Here is a 23338-nt window from a genome sequence, read left to right on the forward strand (position 1 = left end):
TTGTGCATATGAGTACCATATAAATTCTGAAATTTCTGTGCATATGAGCACTATTTCAAATCTGAAATTTTTATGTATATGAGTACCATATAAATTCTAAAATTTTTGTGCATATGAGCACTATTTAAAATATGAAATTTTTGTGCATATTGCTTTTCATAAACTCGTATATTAAGATCATCAATTATAAATCTTGAAGTCATGCATATAAACTGATTTGCACAAAAATTTAAATCTAAACTTGTCGGTCACTATATAGTTCACAAAACACTTAGGTCGTTATATATATATATATATATATATATATATATATATATATATATATATATTAAATGCCATGAACAGTGTCACTAACTTGAAATAAACATTTTAAAATCCAATCTCTTGTATTTCTCTCTCTTCCTTCTCTTTTCCTTTCTAACCTCTATTTTCCCTTTTTGAAGGGGAAAATAGAAGACAGAAAAAGAAGAGAGAAGAGAAGAGAGAGAAGATTTTTTTGTGAAGGTCTCACTTGACCTTAATTTTGAAAATATTTAAAAAAATTACTCGCCTCCGTTTTGAAATATTTGCGGGAAAATTGGGAGACGGGATTCGCTCGTCGGTACGAGATTCGACCGTTCCTGGCGCCTTTACCAGAGGTAATCGAACCAATGATTGAATTTATGCCTTTTTGCTTTGCTAAAATATTATCTAAGAATTTATTTTAAGTCTAAAAAATGCACAAAGAATCATGCTTGTGTAATGTAAATGCAGAAATGTATGCTTTTGAGAAAACACTTTTGGAAATCTGAGATTTCCCATGGGATTCTAAAGTAAATGTGATAAGGGAAATAAAGAAATGATTTTTGAATAGTCGAATCTAACTTAGAACTTGAGATAGATTTGAAGTTCTAAGTCTTTGAAATAATCAGAGTTTGGGAAAATAAATCTTGACTTTGAAATGATTTGAAAAATAAAATGAAGTTTCAAAGTCATAAACGGACTTTGAATTTGAATTTTGAACTTGGATTTAGGAAAGGAAATGAAATTCGAACTGGAATTAGATTCCAAATTTGAAGTTTGAAATCAGGATGGGATTAGAGAAATCCAAATTGAGTTTGGAAATAGAATTGAGTTTAAGAGATCTAGATGGGATATGAAGAATAGAATTGGTCCTTGGAATCTGGAAATCAATGATAGAATTGGATTTGAAATATGGAATTGGGAATGAAATTGGATTTGAAATCTGGAATTGAAGATGGATTTGGATTTGAAATATGGGATTGAGAATGGAATTGGATTTGAAATCTGAGATCCAAGAAGGAATTTGAATCCAAAGTCTGAATCTTAAATGGAATTGGATCCGAAGTCTGAGATCCAAAAATGAAGTTGAATTCTGAATCCTAAATGGAATTGAATCCGAAGCCTGAAATCCAAGATTAGATTGAATTCTGGAATCCTAAATGGAATTGGATCCGAAGTCTGGTGATCCAAAATGGGGGTTGGATTTTGGAAATCTGGATCCAAAGTGGGATTGGGTTCTAATTTTAGAATTAGATTTTGAAAGTCCAAGATGGGACTTTTGAAGATGGATCTGGGTTTTGAAAACCCAGATTGAATTTAACACTCAGGAAAAATCAATTTTTGAGATTCAGAATCAATCTCAAAACTTTGATTTTGAATTTTGAGAGTCAAGGCTCAATGGAAAATAAAGGATGAACATGATTTAAAGCTTGACTTTTTTAAATCAGAAGATGAATAAAAAATTTCAAAGTTTAAATTGAACTTTGAAATTGAACTTTGAGATGTTTGATTTAAATTTTTGAAATTGAATCCTGGAAATGAAGTTAGAATTTCAAAGTTGATTTGAACTTTGAAATTTGACTAGAGTTAGATTTTGAATTTTGAATATACAAATGAATTTCAAAGTCAAATTGGACTTCGGATTTGAAGTTTTGAATTTGGAATCCGAAAATGAATCAGAAACTTCAAAGTTAAATTGAACTCTGAAATTGATTTTTGAGATGTTGAATTGAATTTGAATTTGGTTTTGAATTGGAAATTGAATTTTGAATATAGAAATGAATTTGAAATTCCAAAGTCGAATTGGACTTTGAATTTAAAGTTAGAATCTGAAGATGGTATTTGAATTTACAAGATTTGAAGATTGATTTGAGAAGTGAAAAAGATATTTGAAGGAAATCACTTGGATTTTGAAAAAGAATTTTCGAAAACATGATGTAATTTTATCCTAAATGATGAATGAATTTAAGGAATTTTTGGAAATTTGATTTAAAAAGCATATTTCATTCGTTAAATGAATTGAAATAAGATTGAAAATATAATACATCCCTGACTATGGTCATTGAATGTATTATATAATAGTCATATTTGAATTCAGATGAAGAATAAAACATATTTTTGTGCTTTTATAGAGTTTAAAATGAAATTAACTCCCAATATATCCTGACTATGGCCATTGATATATATTTTTTAGTTAATTTTAATTTAAATCCTGATAAAAGAAGAAAATATTTAAAAATATGATGATTTTTGAAGAGGGACCCAGTGTAGATCCAGTGTTGTTCCATAAAAGATGAAAATCCTAGGTTTTGTTCACATCTTGACTATGGTCATTGATGTAAATCATCAACTTAGGATTTAATCACCTCTTATAAAATGGTGTATGTGCCAATTCGTGTGCCTATTTGTAAATTTTTGAGAAATAATGAAAAGAATGATATGAAAACAAATAATTCTATGAAAATGCATGCTCATACATTCTAATTTAAGACTGAAAATGTAAATTTCTCATTTATAATCTAGCTATTACAATGAAAATTGACATGATAGAATCCTAATCTAAAAGGGAAATCAACATTTTCCAGAGATTCCTGCAAAACACTTGGTTAGTATGAAAGCAGAAGAGAATTGCACATATCACATTGATTTCAAAGATGCAGATGGTGAGATGCTCATATGCCATGATATTTATGATCCAAGGTATGAAAAGATGAGAAGTGACATATACGCATATACATATATGCATACGTATGTGTGTATATATATATATCACATATGACATATATGCAACATAGGTGGATGATAGCTTGTGAGATAAAGGAGGTGTAGGAAGGTCTGAGAGTATTACTACAATGTTGGTGTGGATGGAGGTGTTTGTTGCAGATAATGAATGTTGCAGTGACAGAGACAAAGGTAGATGGTGGCAACAGAAGAAAGTAGGGAAATTAGTGGCAATACTGAGGCAGCAGTGAAGGTGTGATGGCCTGGGTGCTGCTGGGGGCATGAGAGTGGGGTAGACACAACGGTTGCAACAATGAAATGATACTGTAATGAAGAGGGTGTAATGGCTGTGAAGGTACAAATAGTGTTCTGGTTAAGTGAATATTGCTGTGATAGTGAAGTGCAGGAAGCAGTGGGAAGGAAAAGTAACTGGGTGCATGGGTACAACAAATGAGCACAGCTGGGACAATGCTGAAGATGAAAATTAGGGGCTTGGCGGTGTGGAGGTAGCCACCGTAGGATAGCAGTGGATATAATTGTGAAAGAAGCTGGGAAATGGTGTCGTGTGGGTAATATGCTGTTAAAGATGGGCAATATGGTGGTGGTATAGAGTATTTAGCAGGTGAATGTGAGGCTGAACTATGGAGACAAGGCACAACCAATGTGAGGGTTGTTGTACAGTAGGTGGAAATTGGCAGGTGGATGATGTAGGGAATGGGGCGGTGATGGAAGTGGCAACACTATGTAGGTAGCATAGGGATTAGATGCAGTAAAGGTTGTAAAGAGGGTTGAGATGCACCAGTAGGCATTGTTGCTGAAATTCCTCAAAATCCGTCAAGGGGCTTCAAACAAGAGAGAGCCTTACATGATGCAACCATAATTCAAGCATCTGGTAATCAGAAATCAACCAAAACATCTTGACATGCTTAAAATGTGGTAACCTGACCAAACAACGGAGGGGCTATAGGGGGTTTGATTTTGCAGTAAACATCACCAATGCTCGAATGTGAGTGTGATAATCGGTTCCTCCCCGAACGCAGGCGCACACATTCTTGTAAAAATAAAAGTCCAGCAGCTTCTGAGCTTGCTGAACCAAATAATGCAGGTGGCAATGGACTGATGCGATCTACTCAGGCCAAGTCATCAAACTGAATTTCCTTCTCTTCGGCTTTTGAGAATGACAAACAAGCAACATATACAGTTTCCGGAACAGAAGAAATGTATTTGCAATAACATTAATGAAGACAAACACATGGTATGATTCAATATGATCTTCAGTAGCTTTGGTAAACCATTGACGATGCTGAATGATTCTTGTGCTTCAGCCAAAATCTATCAGATTTTGAATTAATCAATAGGCCAATTAATACAAACCACATTCCTGCTGGATCCAATCTCAACGAAAAAGAAAAAAAATAAATAAGAAATGGTCCAAATGGCTCCTTAGTCTGGGCATTGCAGCGTGGTCGGTCTCCTTCAAATGATCAGAAGAAGAAGCCGTGGGAATCGTGGCTGGCTTGGCTCTGAAGCTGCAGGGTTTCTAAAGGGTGGGGAGAGGTCTTCCTTCAGTGGAAAGGAGAAGCACCAGAGGGAGGAAGCAAAAGACTGATGGAAAAGAGGAGATCGTGAAGAATGCAATGGAAGGATGAGGAATGGATGCCTCAATCGAGGACCCCTGCGACTTCTTTTATAGCAAGAATCCATTAGGGGTTTTACCGATCGAATCCATATGGTTTTGAAAATTTTTTGAAAAAGTGGCTCATTTCAAAAACTTTTCTAAAAGGAGGTTTATGCTAAAGACAACTTTGGCAAAAAGAAGGGGTTTCAAAACCATATATTATGCTATTTTTTTGTTCTTTTCTTGGCATTTTCTATTTTTTTGCGTTTTTGGATTAGGACTTTCAAAACTGCGAGAAAATGAAGGGTTTTAACTAATTTTGGAAAAATTAAGAATATTTTACAAAAGAAGGGTTTTCTAAAAATTCGGGGTTAATCTTTTTGAAATTTCTTCAGAAAATGGTTTTACATCCGGATTTTGAAAAAATATTCGAGGTTTAAACCTCGAATTGAGGAATATAACGCGATGGATCCAAACGGATACCAGACAAACTGTCTGAGCTTTTTAAAAGTTATTTTGGTAATTTTGAGAAAAAATTTGGATAACGAAGCTCAGATTTAGATTTTGATAATTGATTCAGATCCGAAATCGAGTCAGATATATAAAATAAACTTAATTTCAGTAAAATCTGAGAGATAAACTGGAATTTAGATTTAAAATTGATTCAATTACCTAGAAAATGGGGGCAAAGGGCAAAATGGGAATATTTACAACATTTTGAAAATTTTGGGATGTTCATAGTGGCCCAAATCTAATTGAGTGCATATTTCATTGATTGCAAACCATTTTAACGAACTTACTAACTAAGCATTTTGATTCCCAATCATAACACATGTTTCAAGAACATACAAATCATAATTAATAGGGAACAATTAATAGGTAGCAGTTCAATGTTTGATGTCAATTGACAGGGTTGATCAAAACGGGATTTTCAGAACCTCATAATAAAACAGAAAATCATCAAACACAAATCATCTTTTGATGTCAAATAACACTATAGCTAAAATGAACATTTTCATAAATTAGCAATATGGAAAATCGACGTTTCATGGAGCCATATTTTCATACACATACTTAAATCAAAGTACCCACCTTAAATGAGAAGCTTTGAATCGATGTAGCGTCGGTTGGACTATAGTAGTCAGCTGCGAATTCCGCTAACTACTGCCACACACTACTACCCAGTTGAAGCAAAGTAGAGAGAAAGAAATATAGAAAGAAGGCTGGAGAATGAGAGTTCACGGAGGCTTTATATAGAGAGGGAGGGGGTGAGAGTTACAATGCAATTTAAGTGAGAGACCATGGTGTAATTTGGGGGTTTCACATTTCAAGAGTCACCTACCTATAGTAGTGTGGGGAGGGAGTTCACGTATAGGGACATAATGAGAGAGAGAGGAGTGGATGGGGGTTAAAGAACTCAAAAGGTCTACTTTTTTTTTCTAACTTACTTTGAAATAACTAATGTAACTCTCCCATTCACGTGAATGGAAAGTGGGTTCAGCCCACCATTTCACTTAAGTGTAACCTCTACTCATAAAGAGAAAAAAAATGTGTTTCTAGTTGCTTATCTCTCTTATGTATTTAATATTTTATTATTATTTTTTCTTTTTGGTTCAAGTGGGGTCCACTAGAAAGGATGCCCCACTCTTTAACGTCTTAACTCTTCCACATATTCTATTAGTTTATATATATATATATATATATATATATATATATATATATATATATATATATATATATATATATATATATATAATGTCCCTAAGTATATATTATGTACATATTTCATACATTATGACATCCATCTTATGTATTAAATTTTATATCCAGGATCTATGTTGGACCGAGTCTTATTGGCATCAATCCACCCTTATCTAAAACTATTTTAGATTTCGGATCTTGGGATCCAAATCCAATTTGGATCCTCTCGAGATCTGGATCCCATTACCAAAATTTGACACATATATATCTACTATATTATTTTTTTCTATATTCCAATCCCAGATTTACCTATGAACTAGATCCAAGTATTGGTTCCATTTTTCACAAATAGTGGATTTCGTATCAAGATCCAAATTCCCGTAGATTATCAATTTGTGAAATTAAATTTTTTTATTTTAAATTCCTTAAAAACCTTTAGTTTATATTAACTTTTCACAAATTAATTTTTTTAAAACACTTAAAATTTCCTTAGAAATTTGCGGGTCTTACACCCTTCCCTCCTTAAAAAAAATTCTTCCACGAAATTTAAGTTATGATTATGTACCAAACAATTCAAGGTATTTCACTTTCACCTCTTCCTCTGGTTCCCACGTACATTCTTCGATTTCATGGTGTTGCCATCACACCTTCACCAATAGAATAGTCTTCTTTCTCAGTACTTGCTTGCATCGATCGACAATCTCGATAGGTCGCTCCTCGGTCATAAGGTCTTTCTCTATCTCGAGATTCTCGTATTGAATGATATGTGTCGGGTCTGGCACGTACTTCCTTAGCATAGACACATGGAATACATTGTGAATGTTGATAAATTGAGGCATAAGTGTCACTCTATATGCCGCTTCTCCAATCTTTTTGAGAATCTCAAATGGTCCCACATATCTTGTATTGAGCTTACTCTTTTTGCCAAAACAGAACACACTCTTCGTTGGTAAAACTTTGACAAAACACATGGTCTCCTATCGCAAAAGAAAGTTCTCGCCGTCTCTGATCAACATAACTCTTTTGGTGACTCTGAGTTGTCAATAGTCTCTTTCTAATCAACTGTACCTGATTTGTATAGTGTTGAAGTACAATTGAGGATTCTATAGTCCGATCACCAACAAGTAGGAGATCTGCAGGGTTGCCCATACAGAGCCTCGTACGAAGCCATACCAATACTCGAATGGAAACTATTATTATAGGCAAATTCCATTAACTTCAAGTGTTTACTCCAATCTCTTTTTCAATCCGTAGCATATCCTTCAATGTTTGGATCATCTTTTTCGATTGTCCATCGGTTTGAGGGTGAAAGGTTGTTCTAAACTTAAGTTTTGTTCCCAAAGCCTTATGTAGTTGCCCTCAAAATTTTAAAATGAATCTCGAATCTCTATCGGAAATGATTGATAATGGAATTTTGTACAGTTTGACAATTTTGTCTATATACAAGTCTGCATGACTCTCTAAAGTTTATTTCATTCTAATTGGTAGAAAGTGTGTTGACTTTGTCAGACGATCAACAATGACCCAGATTGCATTATACTGATGCTTGGTTTTGGGTAGACCTACCACAATATTCATGGTAATGTTCTCCCACTTCCACTGGGATATCTTCATAACTTTCATCGTACCTACAGGCTTTTGATGTTCAATCTTAACTTGTTGGCACACCAAACATTTTGAAATGTACTTTGCAATTCACTTTTCATTCCATTCTACCAAAAATTTTGCTGCAAATTCTTGTACATCTTAGTGCTTCCAAGATGAATGGTAAACTTGGACCTGTGGGCATCATCTAACAATTCTTTCCTCAATTGTGTATATTTAGGTACTCATAACCTTTGACCAAACCAAATACTATAATCTTCTTTTAAATGTAATGTCACTTGAGTTGGTTGACAAGCTGCTATCATGTTGATGTGTTCAATGTCAAAATCAAATGGTTTTCAAGCAATAAAATCTTCTAGAAGTCTCCACTAGTTACTTATAATGCAAGATAGGCTCCATGCCTTTCTGCTCCTTTCTGCTCAAGGCATCAACCACAACATTAGCTTTTCTTGGGTGGTAAGATATCAAATCATAATCCTTCAGAAATTCTAACCATATTCGTTGTCTCATATTCAACGCCTTTTGAGAGAAAATGTACTTTAAATTCTTATGATTAGAGAATACCTCGAATTATTTTCCATACAGATAGTGTTGCCAGATTTTTAGGGCAAAAACTACTGCATCTAATTACAAATCATAGGTAGGGTAATTACGCTCATGTACCTTCAATTGACGAGATGCTTACATGATTACCTTACCATGCTGCATTAGAATACATATGAGGTATGTTCACAGTGTAAACACTAGGGCTGAAGTCAGTTTTTTCTACAACACTTGAATACTCTTTTTGCATTGTTGCATCCACTCAAATTTGATTCTTTTGTAAAGCAATTTAGTCATAGGAGTTGCTATCTTAGAGAAATCTTGGATAAACCTTCAGTAATCCGGCAAGCCCTAGAAAACTGCGGATATCTGAGACAGTCTTAGGTTGCTTTCAATCCACAATTGCTTCTATCTTGGCAGGATCTACATATACTCCATCATTTGAGATCACGTGCCCCAAAAACATCATTTGTTCCAGCCAGAATTCACACTTAGAAAATTTTGCCTACAACTTATGCTTCCTAAGTATTTTCAATATAATCCGCAGATGCTCTTGATGATCTTCTTTGCTTTCCTAGTAAATTAGAATATCATTAATAAATACTATAACAAATAGATCCAAGAATGGTCGAAATATCATATTCATTAAATCCATGAATGTTGCACGAGCATTTGTTAATCCAAAAGACATCACAAAAAATTCATAATGGCCATAACGTATTCTGAACAAGGTTTTTTATAGATCAAATTCTTTAATCTTCAATTGATGATAACCAAATCTGAGATCTATCTTTGAGAATACTTTTGCATTTTGATGTTGGTCGAATAAATCATCGATGTGGGAGAGAGGGTACCTATTTTTAATGGACACCTAATTCAACATATGGTAGTCAATGCATAATTGCATTGATCCATCATTCTTTTTGACAAAGAGTACAAGTGCTCCCACGGTGATACGCTAAGTTGGATAAAATCTTTATCCATAAGCTCCTGTAATTATTTTTTTAGTTCTTCTAACTCTGCAGGTGCCATCCAATAAGGGGCCTTAGAGATTGGAACCGTACCGGGCACCAACTATATGGTGAAGTCAATTTCCTGCACAGGGGGTAATCTAGGTAAATCATCAGTGAATACATCCTCAAACTCTTGTACTACCTTTATCTCTCCAATTGGTTTCATGTCGAGTTTTATTATGGATACACTAGCCAATAAGGCCCTACATCCCTTCTGAACGTAATGTTGAGCTTTTAGTGTTGAAATCATCATTCTCTGCTTTTCTAATCTACCAGCCTTGCAATACACGACAGGTTGGTTAGGACGTGTAAAACGTATTCGTCTCTCATGACAATCTATACAAGCATAGTGCTCGTATGGCCTGTCTATTCTCAATATCACGTCATACCCAATTATGTCCAACACGATTAAATTGGCAAGAGGTTCTTTTTTGCAATTAGGACCTCTACCTCGGGTAAATAGTTTTGAGTGTTCGTCCTACTACTTTGCACTGATAATTTGTTAATAAAATGCAAAAAACTTAAAATCTAAATCATATATAAGAAAAAACCCATAGAATTAGTATGCTTTCACTAAATAGATTACAAAATTAGGAATTAAAATGTAAAACCCCTAAATTCTAAATTATATATAAGAAAAAAAATCAGCATGCATTCACTCAATATATTATAAAATTAGGAATTAAAATGCAAACCCTAAAATCTAAATCATATATAAGAAAAAAATAGATTTAGCATGCATTCACTAAATACATTAGAAAATAAGAAATTAAAATGTAAAACCCCTAAAATCTAAATCATATATAAGAAAAAAAAACAGATTTAGCAAGCATTCAACAAATAAATTACACAATCACGAAATAAAATGCAAAACCCCTAAAATGTAAGTCATATATAAAAAACAGATTTAACATATATTAACTAAATAAATTATATAGTTAAAAAATAAAATGTAAACCCCTAAAATTTAAATCATATATAAGAAAAAAAGTATTTAACATGCATTCACTAAATAAATTACAAAATTAATAATTAAAATATAAAACTTCTAAAATTTAAATCATACTTGAAAAAATGGATTAAGCATTCATTTACTTAATATATTTTAAATTAGAAATTAAAATACAAAACCCCTAAGATCTAAATCATAATTGAAAAAATAGATTAAGCATGCATTCACTAAATAAATTTCTAAATTGATAATTAAAATACAAAACCACTAAAATCTAAATCATACTTTAAAAAAAATCAGATTTAGCATGCATTTACTAAATACATTATAAAATTTGTAATTAAAATACAAAATACCAAAAATCTAAATCATACTTTAAAAAAATGATTAAGCATGCACTCACTGAATAAATTTCTAAATTAGAAATTAAAATATAAAACCCTTAAAATCTAAATCATACTTGAAAAAATTGGATTAAGCACACATTCACTAAATAAATTTCTAAATTAGAAATTAAAATATAAAACTCCTAAAATATAAATCATACTTAAAAAAATCAAATTAAACACACATTCACTAAATAAAATTAGAAATTAGAAATTAAATTACAAAACCCCTAAAATATAAATCATACTTGAAAAATTCAGATTAAGATGCATTCACACAATATATTTCTAAATTAGTAATTAATATATAAAATCCTTAAAATCTAAACTTTAAAAAAATCATATTTAGCATGCATTCAATAAATAATTATAAAATTAATAATTAAAATGCAAAACTCCTCAAATCTAAATCATACTTGAAAAAAAACAGATTTAGCATGTATTCACTAAATAAATTATAAAATTATCAATTAAAATACAAAACCCTTAAAATCTAAATCACGCTAAGCAAAACAAATTAAGCATGCATTCACTAAATAAATTAAAAAATTAACAATTAAGAAACAAAACTCTTAAAATCTAAATCATAGTTGAAAAAAAATCAGATTAAGCATGCATTCACTCAATATATTTCTAAATTAGTAATTAAAATACAAAACCCTTAAAATCTAAATCATACTTGAAAAAAAGAATCAAATTAAGCATGTGTTCATTCAATATATTTCTTAATTAGTAATTAAAATATAAAACCCCTAAAATCTAAATCATACTTGAAAAAAATCAGATTAAAAATGTATTCACTTAAAAAATTTCTAAATTAGCAATTGAAATACAAAACTACTAAAATCTAAATCATACTTAAAAAATTAGAATAGGTATGCATTCATTAAATAAAATTTTAAATTAGTAATTAAAATACAAAACCACTAAAATCTAAATCATACTTGAAAAAAAAGCAAAGTAAGCATGCATTCACTAAATAAAATTTTAAATTAGCAATTAAAGTACAAAACCCTTAAAATCTTAATTATACTTGAAAAAATATATATTTAGCATGCATTCAATAAATAAATTATAAAATTAACAATTAAAATAAAAAAACCCTAAAATCTATATTGTACTAAAAAATTCAGATTAAGCATGATTTCACTTAATAAAATTTTAAATTAGCAATTAAAATATACAAACCTTAAAATCAAAAATTATAAAAATTAAATAAAATACCTTGTCGGTGGCGGCAGGGTAAGAGCGAGGGTTGGCGGTGTGGTGGCCGGTGAACACACACACACAGAGAGAGAGAGAGGGATCTGTCAGTCGGCGATGATGATCGATGAATAGAGAGAGAGAGAGAGATGTCACGGTGGTCACCGATGAACATGGAGAGGAGAGAGAGTGAGAGAGAGGAAGAGGGAGAGAGGTCACAGATGGTGGCGGTGAATGCAGAGAGCAATAAAGAAAGAGGGAAAGAGAGCATAAGAGAACGCTCCAGAAGTTGATTTATTTTTTAAATCCTCATTTTTTTACTGACGCACTTTTTATGTGCGCTAGAAAAAACTAATCTTTACTACCTCAAGAAGTAGATGTGTCAGTAAAAAAACTTTTTTTGGTGCACTCCAATGTGCGCTAAGAAAAAATTATTATACTAACACCCTATGTTGCGGCCCAAAACATCTAAGGGCATCACAGACCTGTTATTGCCTCAAACTTTCGTGGCCTAAATGGCCATAGTCCCTCTAAGAAGCTGGCCGTGGAGGGGTACCTCCACGTAGCTAGTTAGGAGGCTGAAGTCTCGTTCATTAACGAAATTAACCAAGCAAATCGCTCCACCAAATAGGAAGTTTTAACGAAATTAATGCACCACCACCCATAGAATCAAAAAAGAGCTCTCAGTCTGTCAATCCTTACTATGTTTGGACCTGGTAAGTTTTCTTGTGTTGAGTCAAATTAAGTCGTAGGCCCTACTTCTGGTGGTGCCCTTTCGTCAATTCCTTTAAGTTTCGACCTTGCAACCATACTCCCTCCGAAACCCAAAAACTTTTATTTCTCATAAGGTGTCGATGGAGTCCTAAAAGCAACATTTGTCGATCCCTAGTCGACATCATTTATGGTTGAGACTAGGACGGTATCTGATCGTCTTCGAGCCCCCAACTTTCATTCTTGATTAATGAAAACATCCTTGGCAAATGCTTTTGCAGTTGTTCGTCTTTCATAAATCCAAGAATTTCACCTCTGACTATGAAATACGAATGCCCTGACTATCCCTCTTAATCATTACTCTGATCCCTAAGGCCAACACAATAGGACTGAAATCCTGTGATGTTATCACATGCTATGCAGAGCGTAGGCTTGCTTTGAGCACTCTAATTTCTTTAAAGTAACAGCACCGGAGGCATGACCCGGCCGGTTAAGGCTAGGAATGCATCGCCGGTAGAAGGGATGAGACAACCGGTGCACACCCAGAGGTGGACCGATCGGCCCATCCTAAAATCCAACTATGAGCTTTTTAACTGAAACAACTTAAATATACACTATTGGAGCTGGAATTATCGTGGTTGCTGGCATCAGACTTGCCCTCCAATGGATATTCGTTAAGGGGTTTAGATTGTACTCATTCCAATTACCAGACTCGAAGAGCCCGGTATTGTTATGTATTGTCAATACCTCCCCGTGTCAGGATTAGGTAATTTGCACATCTGCTGCCTTCCTTGGATGTGGTAGCCGTTTCTCAGGCTCCATCTCCGGAATCGAACCCTAATTCTCAATCACCCGTCACTACCATGGTAGGCCACTATCCTACCATCGAAAGTTGATAGGGCAGAAATTTGAATGATGTGTCACCAGCACGAAGGCCGTGTGATCCGTCGAGTTATTATGAATCACCAAAACATCGGGCATAGCCTGCATTGGCCTTTTATCTAATAAATGTGGCCCTTCAAGAAGTCGGGCTTTGGTGCATGTATTATCTCTAGCTTTACTACGATTATATCCGAGTAGCAGGTACCATCAAACAAACTATAACTGAACCTGAAAAAACACTTGGGGAACCATAAAAAATTTTTGACCCCCAACTGTTGTCATAGTGCGCAACATGTGCCACAACCACACCAACAACTGCTGCACTGTGCCGCAGTTGTGTGCATCAAGTGCACGCAACCGCACCCACAAGTACCACAACCGCGCGAACCATGTGACGCACATGAAGTGTCACCGCAGCAATGCATTGCGTGCCATGAGGATCAATCAAAAAAATTTCCCCCTTTTGGGTGCTGACCCCCCGCTGACAGGAACGAAGACGAAAAACACCAGGGCAACCATGCACCAATATAACTTACTTTTTCACTGACGCAAAGTATATTAGTGCCAATAAAATTGATCTTTTACTTGCTCGACAAGGGAGACGCACAATATATTATTTCTTGTAGTGGTACCATCCCAATTGAAAGATAAAAGTCAACAATATTGTTTATTACATCAGGAAATGCTTCCACAGGCCACTCCCTCAAGGTGAAGCTTCCAACAAGCATTGAACCCGCGGATTTTTTTCCCTAGTAATTGCTTCAATAACATGATCTTGCAGGTGTAGACAATGATTTTGGCAGAAACCTTCCTGATTAAGCCATACTCTTTCTCAACGTGTATCATTATGATAGTTAATCAAAAGAATATCCAGCTTAATGAATTTAAGATGACAATCTTATTGTTGCACCTACAATTGAACTCGTTTAACCAATTTGAACGTGAAGCTTTGTAACTAATGGTTAGCCAGCCTATTATAAAAATGCCCTTTCACAGAGTCATGTAGGTCTATACCATTATGCAAAGAAAAAGGAAAATTAGCAGAAAAAAGACGGGCAGAAGTAGGGATGGCAGTGGACCGGGGGAAAGCGGGGCCCCGCCTCGCCCTGTTTGGACCGGGGATGAAGGGTATGAAACGGGGATGGAGGCGGGGACGAAGGTTAAAATCCATCCCCGTCCGGGGGTGGAGGCGGGGATGGACGTGCACTTTTCCCCGCCCCGCCCCATCTCCGCCATGATCCCCGCCTCATCCCCGCCCCGACCACTTTTCCCCGCAATATTCCCACCCCGCCCCGCCCCGCCCCGCCTCATCCATGTTTGAACCGGGGATGGAGGACATGAAACGGGGATGAAGGCGGGGGTGGAGGATAAAATCCATCCCCGGCGGGGATGGAGGCGGGGGTGGAGGATAAAATCTTGAGGCGGGGCGGGGGTGGAGACCTTGTCCCTCGCCCCACCCCGCCCCGCTCCGCCCCACTGCCATCCCTAGGCAGAAGCGCTATTTCAGATATTTCGAGTTTAATATTTTATCAGAATAATTGCAAAACTTTGAGATGGGTCATTGGATTTTTTGAAACAAGAAATGCGGGTTTAGAGTTTGGGGTTCCTGCAGTTTCAGCTTTCCGGAATCATGCAGTTAGGAGATCATTCTGATAACTTGCTGTATAAATGATCTCTTGTGTTATACTGCGGTTAGATTGTTGGCAAGGAGTAATAAGCGAAACAATTAATCAAATAGTCCCTACGTTGTAAATATGGGCGATATTTTGAAAATATTGTGATGGTTGGAAAGGCTCATACATCCACCAAAATTTCATGTCATTTAAACATGTTTGCTTGTTTTACAAATAATACATTTTTATTTTGACACCATGCAATAAAAACAAAACTTTTGATTTCATATATTTCCATTGTATTTAAAATTATATATGCTCTTCAAATTTTTATAACGCGATATTTTTCCAAGACTTTCAAAAAAAACTTTTTAAATTTTATCACGAGATTTTCCTCCTGATTTTTTAAACTCAACTATTATCTAGGGATGTCAACGGGTCAGGTTTGGTTCGGACCCAGGTGGAACCAGACCTGGATCTGATTTTTTGATATAGTATCGGGTCCGGACCTGAGTCTAATCGAACCCCATAATGAGAGTAACCATACCCGAACCCGATAAGAGCTACATGAACTAGACCCGGTAAAATACTATTTTGATCATTTTGACATATGGGTCGAAATCAGAACTAGGGTCGGGACCGGGTTTGGTATAAAAGTTTATAAACTATACCCAGATCCATGTATTAACCGGGCCTTTGAGTCCGAACCCGGGTCTTAATCGGATCTTATTATTTATCACCATACCCGGACCCTATAGGGTTTGGTACGGATCGATTCCGAATAAATCCAACCCGTTTACATCCCTATTGTTATCTCGATGTATGTCTCTCTCTCTCTCTCTCTGTGTGTGTGGATGGCGGACCCTTACGAGCGCGTGAAAGGAGGGAAACTGACGTTCAAAGGGGGAGTCGACCCCTTGGAAGAGAGGAAGAAGAAGAAAAAGAGGAAGAAGAAGAAGGAGATGGAGGAAGAGGATGGAGAAGAAGGAGTTGTAGGAGGGGAGGAGGAGGAGGGCGCTGAAAAGCGCGAGGCCGGCGGAGAGGTCTACACCATCGACGCGGCGAAGCGTTTGAAGTACGCCGAGCTCTTCCCCGTCGAGGCCAAGAAGTTCTGCTATGGCAACCCATCGAAGAAGCATCGATCCGTCGAGGAAGCCCTCGACGATCGCGTCAAGAAGAAGGCCGATCGCTACTGCAAATAGCGAGGCGCCCCCAAGTACTTAAATCCCAACCCCTCCTTTCTTGAACGATTCTAAGTTTACTTACTTGGTTCCTTTTTCTCCATTCCGTTTGTTTCTCAGATTGATTTTGCATGTATGGGGTTTCTATGGTTTGGATCGTTCTGTTTCTTTGTGGTTTGGATTCTTCGATCAGGGTTTTGTTCATTCTTTTGCCGATTTAGGGTTTTGGTTATGAGCATGATTAGGGCATTTTTTGTGTTCGATGGTTTTAACTTGCTGATTGGGGTTTTTGCTGGCGGGAAATGGGGGTTGTGTTTCTTTGGATATTTTAAGTTAGTGGTTTTCTTTTCTTGTTTAAGCTGGTTTGATTTAATTGATTTAGGGTTTTTATCTTATGTGCTACGTGGTTGAATTAGCTAATTAAGACCATTAGGCTTGTTTCTTTCGCTGATTTAAGTAATGCAAACTCAGGTGGACGATAAGGACTATGTTCATGTGACTTAATCAGAAGCCATTTACTGAATGAGGCACTTGGATCATGTATGCCGAGTTGCGAAAATCTAAGTATGAGACCTAAGAGTATTGATAATTTGGCGGGTTCTTTCTTGAGTGGTTATGATGGTATTCCGATTCCAGTTTGAGTCCTTCTGCCTTCTGCAGCCTTGAGAAGATTACTGCAAGTGGGTCTTGTATTCGGGCTTTATACTAAGCACGTAATCTAAAGGGTTAGATCTTGGACAAAGATTGTAATCTGGTTTATATGTCTCCAGAAGCAAAATCAACATAAAGAACGTTAAAAAAACATGGGACAGTAAAAGGTTGAATGGATGCTTTTCAATGAATAAAGCATTGTCTGGTTATGGTGCATGTGTATATGATGTAATGCTTGGATAGGTTACACACATCTACAGATTGTGTTACTCTGCTAGTATGTCATTCTCAAGGCGGAAGCTTTGAGACGTAATGAGGTGTAAACCTCGATGTCTTTTGAGCCCAAAGTTTAAAAATAATAAAAACATTTAAAATGCTAAAAAATAACTTTTACCTATAAAATATAAATACATAATAATAAACTCGCACAATCTCGCAAATAACATTAGATTACCGTTCCTCTGAGTTTTGGAAAACCAAACTAGTGGTGAATCTAGGGAAGGGTATCCATATATGATGAAATCAAATCACTACTGGTCAGGATTCTGGTGGGTCCTGTCAAATCCATTTCTCAAATCGGAATTGGATGTAGGTTGGTCTACGTTAGGTCAGTTCAGGTTGGATTTGTGGGATCAATGTCAGGTTCAGTTAGGAGCATAATGAGCTTTGATTGAACTAAAGCCAAACCCATCATAAAGTGTATATTGTACCCAGTTGTAGGTCATGTATGCATTGTTCTGTTTGAGTTACTCAAGCCCATAGTTACTGAGTTTCCTACTTTTGGCAGTGCCAGGTGTTAAAGTGTGTGTGTGTGTGTGTGTGTGTGTGTGTGTGTGTTCTGTTTTATGTAAACTGAAATACCTATCAGGGGTTTTTCAGTCTTTTTCATTGTAATAGGTGTCAGTCCTTTAGGGACTGACTTGTCTTTTTCTATTTTGCTTTTTCATTTTATTTTTTGTAATTTTCTTTTTAAATATAGCTGTTGGGCTGGTCCAACTAGTCGTTGGATTGGACCAGCCCCTTTGTATCCTCAAGTGCCTATTTAAAGACGCTTCTCCCTTGTATTCTATGTCACATGGGTGCGTGTGCGGGTGTGGGTGCGGGTGCGGGGATTCGGCACTTCCAAAAAACCCGGGTGCGGGGGTGCGGCAGGGAAAAAATGTAATATATATATATATATATCATGTATAGTGTATATGTATGGATGTATGGTAGCTGTTAAGGTCCATGTGTAATGCCCGTAAAAAAAAAAACCGTGTCAGACACGTGTCGGGGTTTGGTCCGTTGTGTTGGGCCCGGATCCGGGTCCGAACCGGACCCGAGCCTAACCCGGACCCAGGTTCTCGAAGCCTCGAGAACTTGCGTCTTTTAAAAGACGCAAGTGTCTCGGGCGAGGGGCAAAAACCCTCGCCCCTTCTCTCTCCTCGCCCGTTCTCCTCTCGCTCCTCCCTACGGCCACCGAGTGTCGACGACTCGCCGGCGGCCACCTGTTCGCCTCCTCTCTCAGTCCGGCAGACCCCCCGACGACGCAAGCACACCCCCTCTCCGTCTCCTGTGTCGCAGGACGTCGACGATCGAAGCCGACGGCAACCTCCAAGCTCCGGTGATCCCCTACCTTCGCCGCCTGTGTCCCTCGTCGTTGCCGACCTTCGAGCCTCTTCGCCTCCCCCTCTCTGAGTTCGGCAGACCTCCCGGCGGCCACCTGCGACATCAGCGGCGACCTCCTGACTGGCGATCGGCTGCGCCAGAACCCCGACACCGGGAAAGTCGGTGTCCCTTCCACTGAGCCTCTCTCCCTGTTACATCGGCGGTCTCGTTTCTTCCGGCCACCTGACGTTTACAGCTGCCGGTGACAACACCATCGCTGTCCCCTCTCTGCTATGGTTGTCGTGGTTCCCGATGATCGCCGCCGTCAGCGAGCAACCCCGACGGCCTCGTTGTTGCGGCCTTTCAAGGTGAAAAATCCTCCCCTCCTTTTCTTCTCCTTTGTGAGGAGTTGGTCGACAGGGGGCTGAGCAACCCAATTTTTTTTTTTTAAATTCCACAGCCCATTTCATAGGGCAAAAAAATTTTTAAAAAAAAAACATCCAAAAAAAATGACCCTGGGTGCGGTCAACGCACCCAGGGTCGGGTTGACCGCACCCGGTGCCGCATCCGTGTCGAGTCGCGTCGACGCGGGTGCGGCACCCTGCTAGCCGAATCCCTGTGACATAGCTTGTATTTTATTAATGCTTTCTTAAGCATTTTCTAAGTGAGACTTTTTTTATATGTTTTGTGCTTGCCCATAGTGGTCATTGTTGTGTTATTTTGTTTGTGCTTCACTTGACTGTATTGTCCCTTAGTGGACTAAGTGCTTGTGCACTCTTTTGTTTGTTATTTATCCTTATTGGATTGCCTATTTTTCTTCCGCTCTCTTGATTATGCCAGGATACACAACTACGTTTTTTAGCGTAACCAAATCCTTTTTAGCTCAATGGACCTGTTGCACTGAACCAGGGTCCTTGGAACTTCATGACTTTAATCTGCAACCAGTGAACTTGGTGGCCATAGTCAAAATCTCATCTTTGATCTAACAAGGTAACTTTTGGTTCTCTAAATGGATAATTGTCACCTCTCATCGGAAAAAGAGAGAAGAAGAAGAAAATTGTGGCTGCACCTAAACAAATCAAGTGCCTGAAATAAAGAATATATTCAATGGAGCTCTCTCTCTCTCTCTCTCTCTCTCTCTCTCTCTCTCTCTCTCTCTCTCTCTTGGTGTGGATGTGCACCAGAGTTATCAGAAGCTTAGGTAGGTGGGAAGCACGCATCTCAAAAACTCACTTCGAAAATAGATACTCCTCACTTCTGAAACTTTATGGGAATCTTGATTCTCCCACGCTTCTGTTATGCTTCTCACGTGCATTGTTCATGCTTCCTGCATGCTTCTTATATGCTTTGCTCACATTTCTTTTCATGTTTTCCATGTGCTTCCACTCACTTCCTATGTGTTTTCTCTAAAGTGGTAACCATCATTGTTAATTTTCCATAAAAAAATAGTTCTTTCACTAAAAAATCATGAAATATAAGAATAGTTATTTTTATTTTAGTTTTTTTTTTTGCTTCTTGTTCAATTCCTATTAAGTTCCCATATTGCTTCCTTTTTATTCATGTTTCACTTTCAAAATGATACCTCACTTATTGCTTCCTATAAATTTTAAAATGTCTTGCTTCTTGCTTCCGCTTCCCGTATTGTTTCTTGCTTCCGCTTCCCAGTCTGGCAACCTTGATGTGCACGCAAGCGCGCACATGTGCCTGACTTGTGTGTATGTGCGAAGCTTTAGTGAACTGCAGGGCTATGATCAATTTATAAAGTAGAGAATGATTGATCTACTTGGGTATTCTAAGCAATTATTGTTGATCATTGTTTAGGAAAATTTCCTTCTAAATAAACCTTATCCTGACTTTGATGGCATGTAGAAGGTTTCACATAATTTATTCTCTAAAAAATGCACGAATACAGTATATACAGGTGGACTCCTTTGATATTCCTTGATATGAAAAAAAAACATTTATGTACTATTAGTATGGTACACATTATGAAGCATTGTTTTTTTTTAAGTTTTAGTTTTTGTGTGGCTAAAGCTTTTACTGTGGTTGATTACGATGTTCTTTTCATTTTCAGGCCCAAGAGGCCTCATGTTGTGGAGAAGGCATTAGAGTATATCACTTTTAAAAGAAATATTTCTTATAAAAGTTCATAAGCTAAAGGATAACCTGTATTTTTAGTTGCTAGTTTCAAAATTCGAACAGATTCAGGTAGCTTTCTCCAAAACTCATGATCTAAATACTAAAATACATAAGTTAGTTATTACAAAAAGCATTAGCTTTATGTTGCAAAACATTTATAAGTTCAATGGTTGTTGAAAATGAACTAATTATATCTCACATTTCTTGATATGGCCATGTGGGAGTATGCCATTCAAAATGTTGTAAAGGAAACTCAGTTAACATTCAATGACAATCTACAAGATCATATGTAGATATAAAACAAGATGCTCGACTGTGGTAACAGTTAAGGCTGGAGATTTCACGTGAGTATACATGAAAACAGTATCATAAACACTGCTCAACGGCTGCAAGTCCCTGAAACAGGTATTAGGAAAAAATCCTCTTTCTTAGTGATTGGTATTTTTCTAGAAACCTATAATTGTTAATTGTCTTTATATATGTTCATATGAAAGATATCGATTAGAATCTCTATTTTATGCTTAAGCATTAAGCAGAAGGGGGATTATGTCGTATGTGGTGAAATTACATGAGTTGGTCCCATCTGATGAGGTTGGTCTATTCAAGTTATTGTGCTACTTTTTTCAAGGATTTAAATGATCTTCATGTAGATTACATAGTTGCTTTCCTATTCCATAAATATTGCAACCCAAAGTTTGTGCATCTCAACATGTAAGTATATTGTTTATGTTTGCATCTGTTAGGTTCATTAAATTTCAGATTATTGTTGACGTATTAGTGTCACATCCTCTGTTAAACATTCTGGTCGTTTGTATTTATATAGAACATTTTGACTTAGTTTTCAGGAGTGACTAATTTTGATTTTTCGTTTTATTTAGGATGAGGATCTGGCATTTACTTCAAGTTTGTCAACTCCAAACAGTCTCATGTACTGAACTCTTTAATCGATCTCTTCTCCAACACAATCTCTGTTAATTGATGTTTTAACTTTTAGATGGTGAAGGGGCAAGAAATACCAAGGGAAAGTTCTTTGAACAAATTTAAAGTCCATGTAGGTTTCCAACTTGATTATATGTAAAATAATCTAAATGTTCCATGTTTAGAATGTGTTTTTTCTTCAATTTTCTCCAGCGAGTTATGCAACCTTCATTTTATGCCTCTTACGTTGTGCAACAAGAATGCTGGTTTGGTAAATGGGAAATAGCTACAATGTGTCCGACTTAGAAGAGGAAATTATGCATAAGCAATTACTTGGTCTTGGACAAGCTTCTTGATTACTATTTCTGTTCATTGTGCAAAAAGAAAACTGGTTTGGTAAAGGATGAATAGATAGTATGTGGAACTATATACAAAATTAATGAGTAGAAATCACTTTTTTTTTCAAAAATTTTCAATCTTTGATTGATCAAATGTTACTGGTGTGATCTACATGGTTTATTTAGTAGGGAAATTGTTTTGAATCATGTGATTATGACAAGTAATTAGATTTTTGAAGGGTCCAAAAATCTATGGCTCACAATGTGCCAAAATTTCATAACTCGAACGATATCATTTTTACATTAAAAAAAGCATAATCCAAGGCTTAAGGCTTGATCCTTAGCAAACACCATGCTGTATGCATGGGAAACTTGCACCTTGCACCTATAATTTCTAGCTCATTAATTTGGTACCTTCATTAGTAGCTTATATTTACCCTATATATACATAGGAAATGAAAACTTATAAACTACAAAACCTACTAAATGAAACATGCTATTGGATTTTTATGAATTTCTGATGTTTTTTTGAAATTATGTGATCTGCGCTTGTTTTTATAGGAATCACTTCCTGGAACATTTGTTTCTGATGCATGGATGGATTGTTATAAGGTTTCAAAAACCAATAGCCCGCAATCTTTATAATTTTTTTTTGCTTCAAATACCATTTTTTTCATCTAAAATGCATGATCCAAGTGTGTTGAACACATCTATGGGGTTGAAATTTAAAAAAAAAAACATTGAAAATCCACTATCATGTTTCAGGTTTTGTATTTTGCAGGTTTTCATTTCCATATATATTTATATATATAAAGAGAGAGAGAAAGGGGGTAGTTGTTATCTGCCTAGCTAACCGGGCTTTTTGAAGTATTTTTTCCATGTTTTACTTAAATTTGATCGTACAGATGTGTTCAGCATGGTCGATTCACTATGAAACGACACTTTGATCATGTTTTTGATAAAAAAAATATGATGTTTTGCCTTGAATATTTAGGAAAATCATAGACCGTCCAATTTTTAAACCTTATGAAAACATACCTGTGTATCGGAATCGGATGACCCTAGAGTCGATTCTTATAAAATCAGGCATTTGTATGGGTTGTTAGTAATGTTGAAAGTTTTTAATACCTCTCAGATTTTCGAATAATCATTACATAGCCACGTCTTGCACGAATCTATTACACACAACCAAGACCATGGAAGTGCCTGTGATCTGAGCGTGTTCAATGGATGGTCAAGTCTAGTCTTTTTGAGCCAAATCTGATCAAGATTAAGTCATCAAGTTCTGTTCATG

The 23338-nt window shown here is 36.2% G+C and overlaps 1 protein-coding gene across 1 annotated transcript; it reads left to right on the forward strand.

The window, feature by feature from the left end:
* The first annotated feature begins 16062 nt into the window (after positions 1–16062).
* On the forward strand, positions 16063–21909 carry LOC149832733 (uncharacterized). The gene is made up of 2 exons (XM_090012566.1): positions 16063–16446; positions 21667–21909. The coding sequence occupies exon 1, from the start codon at positions 16085–16087 to the stop codon at positions 16430–16432; it is 348 nt and encodes a 115-aa protein (XP_089868692.1). The 5' UTR covers positions 16063–16084; the 3' UTR covers positions 16433–16446; positions 21667–21909.
* The last annotated feature ends 1429 nt before the right edge of the window (positions 21910–23338 follow it).

This window comes from Nuphar pumila, chromosome 7, assembly GCF_984573655.1.
Source record: "Nuphar pumila chromosome 7, dmNupPumi1.hap1.1, whole genome shotgun sequence".
Lineage (NCBI taxonomy): Eukaryota > Viridiplantae > Streptophyta > Magnoliopsida > Nymphaeales > Nymphaeaceae > Nuphar > Nuphar pumila.

Bases quoted from the DNA above. Each gene is read 5' to 3' on its own strand.
- LOC149832733 (XM_090012566.1), top strand. From the start codon at position 16,085: ATGGCGGACCCTTACGAGCGCGTGAAAGGAGGGAAACTGACGTTCAAA.